At 37.3% G+C, this 8,209-nt stretch overlaps 2 protein-coding genes across 2 annotated transcripts; both read right to left on the reverse strand.

Moving 5' to 3' along the window:
• Positions 1-636: 636 nt before the first annotated feature.
• GCK72_016941 (uncharacterized protein) lies at positions 637-1,882 on the reverse strand (the record flags this gene model as incomplete). The annotated part of the gene is made up of 3 exons (XM_053731787.1): positions 637-774; positions 1,479-1,707; positions 1,773-1,882. 3 exons carry the CDS (start codon positions 1,880-1,882, stop codon positions 637-639), a joined length of 477 nt encoding a protein of 158 aa, XP_053580700.1.
• Positions 1,883-3,746: 1,864 nt separating this feature from the next.
• Positions 3,747-3,968, reverse strand: GCK72_016942 (uncharacterized protein; the record flags this gene model as incomplete). Its single annotated transcript, XM_053731788.1, has 1 exon — positions 3,747-3,968. The coding sequence occupies one exon, from the start codon at positions 3,966-3,968 to the stop codon at positions 3,747-3,749; it is 222 nt and encodes a 73-aa protein (XP_053580701.1).
• Between the last annotated feature and the right edge of the window lie 4,241 nt (positions 3,969-8,209).

Consider the following 8,209-nt stretch of genomic DNA (forward strand, 5'->3'; position numbering starts at 1 on the left):
CGTTGTAGATCACAGAGATAGAACTCGCTGAGATCTACATTTGGATATATTTTTCAGCTGATAATATTGCATTTTAAACAAATTACCCGCTGGTCCGTTTCGGCTCGGTTTGCAAATATGAAAATTTCATTCGGAATTCCGGAAATCAAAATATGCATTCCGTACAACTATGGCATCAGGCACCCCGGTTTTCCATGTTTATTATCTTGCTGTAGGCATACATATTTCTAGAACAGTATGTTAAACTCTCGGATTGCACAGTCCTACTCATTAATAGTTAAATGTCTGCATGGTACAATAGATCTTAAGTAGTTTGAAAGGAATATACTTTATGGAAGGTAAAATAAGACATGAATAGCAACAATATCTAGAGCTTCTTTTAGCGGCGCCAATCAGAACAGTTGAAAGGGTCCATAGAGATATTCATGAGAATATAAATTTGTATCATCAAGATAACGGCGATGCAGGCAAAAAAGTGGAGTTTGACGTAGAACTGAAAAAAGTGAACATGTTTGTAAGCTTATTGAATATAAAATTGAAATGCTAATGATTGAAGTCTTTGGAGGAGACTCAAAAATCTCTCGAAAGTCTCTCGAGAGATTTTCGAGAGATCTCTCAAGGAATCTCTCGAGAGATCTATCGAAATCCTGATCTCTCGAGAAAAAAATATCGAGAGCACACACTGGTGTTGAGGTTCCTAGACGAATCGAGGTAGTGTGCACGAAAGACGGAAAAATGAGCGACGATGTAAATAGGGGCAAGCATGGCGAGGAACTGAAAAAAGTGAACATATTTGGAAACTTATTGAAGACTACATGTGTTCACCTAACATTCATCAGTAGAACTAGTTTCAAAAAGCTCGCGACAGTCAAAAAACCAATCAAAATGCGGAAAAACTTATATAAATCGGTGGCCTAGGATCCGTCAATCGTGGCGCACAATTCTGAATTCTAGGCACCCAAACCCGGCACCAAGGATACAGAAAGTTCATGCAACAAGCTAACCTAGAAACACAAAACCAAAAAGTTCGGCCAGCACTGGTCCCTTGTAACAATCAAGTTTATCCATACTTGTCATCCGGGCCGACACGCCCCGGCGCGTAACTTGCTTAAAACGCAACTTTATGGGTTGAAAAATATACCAAAATGTAGATCTCAGCGAGTTCTATATCCGTGATCTACTGCGGGCCGAATGGCTGTTCGTTAATGTGCCGCGCCGGCTGGGCTAGAATGGCTTTTTTAGCCATTTTTGGCGCATTTCCCGGCCCGCGGAACATTAACGAATAGCCATTTGGTCCATGGTATGTCACAGACATGGAACTCGTTGAGATCTACATTTTGGTATATTTTTCAGCCCATAATGTTGCGTTTTAAGCAAGTTACGCGCGGGCCCGTGTCGGCCCGTTTTGGCCCGGATGACAAGTATGAGTTTATCAGCAGAGCATTCTACAGTATTTCTACAGTAATAAACACTCTTACCCAACAGTCGCTCCTATACTTCTCTTCTCGATATCTCTGGTTCAATGGTTCAACGTGGACGGTGAAGAAGTGCAAAAGCTCTGTTCTGCCATCTTTCAAGCTGAAAACTCGTGTCTCATTGTTGTTGTTATTGTTGTCGTTGCTGTTTGTCTTAATCTCCTCCGAATCGAATACACTGATCCATTGGAACTCGCTGATTTCCTTCTCACATTCGGCGGATATTCTTGCTCTGAAATTTCAAACATTTTTAAAGGAGGACATTTCTACCTAAATATTTTTGTTCTAAAAACTCACTTGGTTTTTCGAGTATGCCAACATTTAAGTGCCAAAACCGCAATGATCAAAAACGGGATACAGCTGTTGTTGAATGAATAGGATGCAGTGTAGAGAACACACAAAAACATTAACAATAGAATGCTGATCAATATAGTATTCTGAAATGGATTTGAAGATGTATTGACTATAGAAATCTGTATAAAAGACAGTCGATGGTCTAGGATCCGACAGCTCGGCCATCGTGATGTTTCACCACCTCATACCCCTACACTACCTTTTTTGCACGTCGAAACTTTGACCCCCATTTTTCTCGAATACCAGGCCTCGAGGGCAAAAAAACTAAATATATTTTTGGAATCAGCGTTTTCTCAGCTTTCCAATGATATAATTGACGTCCTATAACTCCAGAGATAAACTATGAAAAATAGGTGCAAGATTCAAATTTGTTGTTTGGAGGCTCCGCGTCATTTTGCAACTACAATATATGCATAGCTTGATCAGACTTTAGAAGTTGACAGAATACGTAAACAATAAAAATTGACTCTCCCCAGTGCCTGGAGAGTCTGGCTTGAATGTGTTGTGTGAGTAGTTGTGAAGAGTACCTCAAACTTGGGTAATTAAACCATTTATCTAATAAGATTAATAAGATAAAATAATAATAAGGATATAACAATAAGAATTAACAAGTAAAACAATTGAGTGAAAATGATGAGAAATAGTTTCGATAAGATTCGATTCGGTATTTATATGAATGAGCTCTGTCGGTAGGGGGCGTGTGTACATTCCCAGACAGAGCGGGGGAGGAAAAGTTTAATAAAACTATGACTCAATTTAATTTCGATTGATTCGATTGATAAAGGATTCTTTCGTTATTAAATTCCTATTCGATGATAAGAAAAGATGCTCGGTGTTTGATCTTCGGAGTTAGGATACAGTACAATATACAATAAAGAAATTATACAAAAAAGAGACCCGAATCGGGTTCACTTTTGTTGATGACAACTAAATGCGGTTGCAAAATGACAAGTTGTAAGACGTCGTAGTAACGAAGTGACACAAAGTCTGTTTTAGAAAGAAACCTCCAATATAGAATACTGGGTTTTACGGTTTTAATGAAATCTGAATAAAAAACAAGTTTCGACAAGGGAAGTCTTTGAAGACGCGACTTTCAAACGATCTATAAACTTGGTTCTAGGTATTTTCAACCACGGGGAGTCCATTTCTGCAATCAAAACCTACTAAATGTCTCAGCGAGTCGAGTTACGAGCTCTCAAACGTTTCATATGGTTAAGCCTGTTCACATGGAATTCCAAATCGGCGGTATATACGCCACCGCTCGGTTCCATTTTTGTTCCCGAGCGGTTTACCTGTGCTTGTACGTTGCAAAAATGAGAAGTTAAGGAGAGTAAACATGTTCATGTTCATTTTCAGTATTCCACGTTTTTTTCTCCTTAAACTACAGAATTTGAATCAGTTCAATAAAGGTTTTTAACAAACTAACAGGTCACATCGGAGAAAATAGAAAACTCAGAAATGAATTTATAGGAAAATACTATAAATTTGGTTTTCCTTTTTAACTTCCAGAGTACTTGTATTATTATACAGCTAATTTATGGCGTCATCTCCTCATTCAAAAACATGGATTGGTTACAGAATATCACAAAACCTATCGAACTATGGCCGAAAATAAAAATTTTGAAATTTGATCCTTCTTATAACTTGCGTATACTACTTATCGATTAGGAATTCCACGTAAAAAAGCATATCTATATGAAACGTTTGAGAGCTCATAACTCGGCTCACATATACATTTAGCAGGTTTGGCCTTCAGAAATGGACTCCCCGTGGTCGAAAATACCTGTAACCAAATTTATAGATTGTTTGATCCAAAGACTTCCCTTGTTAGCTTTCCAATGATATAGGTCACGTCCCAGATATCTAAAACTGACTCCATGACCTTCCCTAGTTAGTTAGTGCATTGGCAGATGTGTTTTAACTTACAAAAATGAGTGCACCGATTTCAAAATTCACAATATCTCTTATTCTCCGTTTCCATAGCTTCACAAGTTCAGCTTTCAGAGTTCTCAGCTCTGAAATAGTTTCCCTTGTTGCAATGTCTTGTCCGTTTTGCTCCTCGAATCGATACAGTATACTTTTCATAAGCGATATGTCGCTTTTCAGGATTCTCTCATTATATGGATCGGAGAGAAGCATTTTGTGGAAGAGGTAGGAAAACATACTCTGTTTTCCCACACCAGTTTGGTTCGGCATTTATCTAAAAATTGGGAATCGAGGAAGATAGGTAATGAGAAAAAACATCGATATCTACGGCGGTACAGCAGTGCTGGGCAAATTATTTGTTTGATTATTTGAAATTTTTGAAATTCGGGGTAAAAGTCAAATAAATTGTTTCAAAAAATTATTTGAACTTTTTTTCAAAAAAATTGTTCGACCGAATAATATTTGTAAAAATTCTATCAAATAAAATTATTTGACAAATTTATTTGAAAATTTTCAAATGATTTGAAACCGATTTCGGTTTTATTATTTATGATGATTTTTATCTTCAAACTGCCAAAAGGTAAGGTAAAATGACGGAAAATTTTGCAAAAAGTAATTTTCATTGATTTCTACATGTTTTAGAAATTTATTACGGTTTTTTGTTATTTTACTGCTCTCGTTGACGATAAAAGTTTTTTTTGAGTTAATTTTTTTTGAGCATAATTTATTTAACCTCTCAAACAATGCCCAGCCCTGATGTACAGTAGCGATCATAGGTGAATACACCTTCATACTTTCATATGTATCTCAGCTGAAACTTGTCCGTTTTGCATAAACTTTTTTTTGGTAGGTAGCTGAACTATTCAGAAAAAATGACATGAGTTTTTTTTATTCGAAAAGACCAACTTTTCGTTTTTTTAAGGTGGGCTTAGGTCAAAGCAGATATTTTCATAGAATAATGTATGTGTACCTGTGAGTTCATCTTCATATCAAAAAAGTTTTAAATTTGGTCTGAAACCCGCTGAAAGCGACCGCCGGTGAGTTTGGGCATTTTGGTGGCCGGTGAAAATTGGCGTTATGGCCCAGAACTTCGACCCCGGGCGTATGTTAATTTGTTCATTTCCGTGAATTCATTCTCATATCGAAAAAATTGTTTAATTAGGTTCATTCCCCGCTGAGAACAAGCGGCCAAACAGTTTGGTCATTTCAGTGGCCGTGGAACATTCTAGAAATTTCGTTTCGAAAATATTGATCTTTCAGGTTTTCGTCGTTTTTTCTACCATTTTTGTAGTGTTCCTATCAATTTTTGTCGTTTTCTATCAAATTTATTGAAAAAACCACAAAAATGAGCGAAAATAGCGACAAAATTCGAAAAAAACCAGCATGGCCGAAGTCGAGAATTTTTAGGCCACCGAAATGCCCCAACTCACCGGCGATCGCTTTCAGCGGGTTTCAGACCGATTTTCAACATTTTTCCGGTATGAAAATGAAATCACAGGTACACATACATTATTCTATGAAAATATCAGAGTTGAGTTTAGTCCACCTTTAATTGTTTTTTTCCTGATCTGGATTTGAAAATTTGAAAAAAAAACTTTTTTATTGTTTCATTGGACCCTATGATTTTTAAATTAGAAATATCGAGCAACTTTTTAAAAAACGACATATAGTGTTAGAATTCTTCTGATCCTAAAACTGTCCGAATTAGCGAAAAAATGGGGAAAAGATGCATATTATATTTATCAACATTATTACAATTGAAAATCAGGATTTTGAGAAAGCATATCACTTTGAACTTCTGAAGCTGTAGCACGATGATCAAGATGCACAGATGCATTTTAACATCATATCTCGTTTTTATGAGTGTTGCTTTTTGAAAAACGGACAAGTTTCAGCTGAGATACATGTAAAAGTGTGGAGGTGTACTCACCTAAGACCGCAACTGTATAAATGGGGCAATAGTATATTTTCTCCCCCCCTCGATGTCGGGAATTTCCTCCGACCGTAGAGTAGGAAATCGCCCCCCGCCCTTTCCGACGATACCGACGGAGAAGGGGATTCCATACAATGTGTAATCGGAAAGATTGATATCTTCTAAGATACTGAGTGAGGAAGAAAAGGAAGATGAGACTATGGAGATATTCAAGGAGTAAAATAAGAAAACGATTAAAGGAGGACTGAAGTCGTATTTTTTTATTGCAGATTATGATACTTCAGAAAATTCTGAGCAACTTTCGTCATTGGAGCATATGCTAAAAATCGCTCTAAATGCCCTAAATTCACGTTTTCCCGGCTGAAAAGGAGCCTAGGTGGAAGAGTTCTGGGGGCCGAGGTCTCGACATTCTGCGCGGCCACGAGCTGCCGTGTAGTCCTCTCGGACAAGTTTTCCTTCTCAATTTCTCGTTTTTTTTTCCTTTTTAGAGGGTTTTCGTTGTTTTTTTTTTCAAATTTCTTTGTTTTTTTCGACAAAATATTACTTTAAAATGCATTATTGATCATATTTATATGTATTTTATACGATTATTCAACTTTTCGAACTGAAATCGTTTAATTTACGCAGTATCTTCTTCTTTTCGTCAGTTTTTTCGTTTGTTGCATGAATTTTGTTGTTTTTCAGATTCAAAACGACCCGCAAGCAGCCAATCGACGTTCAACTCTCCAATTTTCTTCATTTTTGTGTTAGTTTGTTTCAGAACTTATGTTTTCTCTCCGCCAGTATTTAATTTCAGAGCGATCGCTCCCGACAGACACCAGCCGGACACTCCGCCAAGCTGTCGGTCAGCTCGACATCGTCTTCGACAAGGAGAACAGCGAAATTAGTCGTGTTAGTTTTAGAAGAAACTATTGTTGTTCTCTCCGCCTATATTTCCAGATTCCGCCGCAGAAAAATACGACTGAAAGAAAGAGAAGTTCAATGGCAATAACGACAAAAAGAAAATTGCTTCTTCTGCTTTTTCAGAATTTATTGAGAAATAGTTTTTTATTAACATTCCAAGAAGATAATTGAGATTTTAAATAAACATTTTTAAATAATTGTTTTTTTTTTCATTCATTCATCCTTCCTTGTCTTGTCACTCGAATTGACGCAATCAATCTTCTTTTCGAATTGCGGTGCGGCGGAATCTGGAAATATAGGCGGAGAGAACAGCAATAGTTTCTTCTAAAACTAACACGACTAATTTCGCTGTTCTCCTTGTCGAAGACGATGTCGAGATGACCGACAGCTTGTCGGAGTTTACCCTAACGTAAATCGCCGACACAAAATGACCGTCCGCAAATGCGCTCTATTGAACTCAAAAAATAGGCGCGAGATTTGAATTTTTTGACTATAATTATAGAGATATAAAGTTAAAGTCACCATTTGTAACCAGTTAATTCTGGGTCAGAAAACTTGAATTTTTAGGAAAACACAGCGAGAAAATACCAAAACGTTTAGCAGAAACTCTAATAGAGGCACAGTACCCTGCACGAGGAATGCGTAAACTATTTTCAGTGATGTTAGCCGTGGTGCGCGTTTGCATCCTACTGAAATTTTACAACTGAGAGACTAAAAACGTCGCCGTTCGCAGCGCTTTACTCAACATTAGACGATTTTTGCGAGATTTGCACACCATCAGATTGTAGAGAATGTCTTTCTCTACGAAAATATATAAAATTTGTCGCCGACCATTGCGTATTCAGTGAGATCAGCTCGTTTTCCTGAAGGTACCTTTTTCGAACCGACAAAAACTAGTTTTTTGAAGTGAAATTTCAGATTTTCCGTTGAAAAACTATTTTTCAAGCATGATTATCAAGATATATAATGGAAAAAATGAAATATTTTCTTCAAAACTCGAGAAATCGTTCAAAAAAGGTGAAAAAATTTTTTTGGCAAAAATGAGTTTTTTTGTTCATATTGATGTATTCTAAGTTTCTGATATGTCCCTGAGTCGAAAAAAGTCACAAACTTTTCAAATTCTCAAAATGAGTTGGCGTTCTTGAAAACTAGGCGAGAGATAACGCGAAAGTGAGAGACGCAGACACGCACGCCAAATGCGCCTTCATTTCCACAGGAACAGCTTTTAGTGTTGCGCATTCCTCGTGCAGGGTACTGTGTAGAGGCTCAAAGTAAAAGTATGTTTTAAAATAGTAAAAATCTGTCCTAAAATCTGTCCTAAGGCCCAAAAAGTAGAAAAAACTTCCTAACTTACTAATAAAACTGAGAATTAATGTTTAAAAAATATCAAAAATTTTCGGTAGCATGGGTTCGAACCCAACACCTACTGACTACCAGCCGCACCCTCATCCACTGAGCCACCGAGGCACTGAAAAATGAGGGTGCGGCAGGTCCCTATGTGTGTGGTATTTTTGATAAATTTAAAAATTCAAAATATGGGTGTGCGGTGGGGCGCATTTGCGTACGGTCATTTTGTGTCGGCGATTTACGTTAGACTTCGGAGTTCTGGCTGGTGTCT

This window comes from Caenorhabditis remanei, chromosome V (assembly GCF_010183535.1).
Source record: "Caenorhabditis remanei strain PX506 chromosome V, whole genome shotgun sequence".
NCBI classification, from domain to species: Eukaryota; Metazoa; Nematoda; class Chromadorea; order Rhabditida; family Rhabditidae; genus Caenorhabditis; species Caenorhabditis remanei.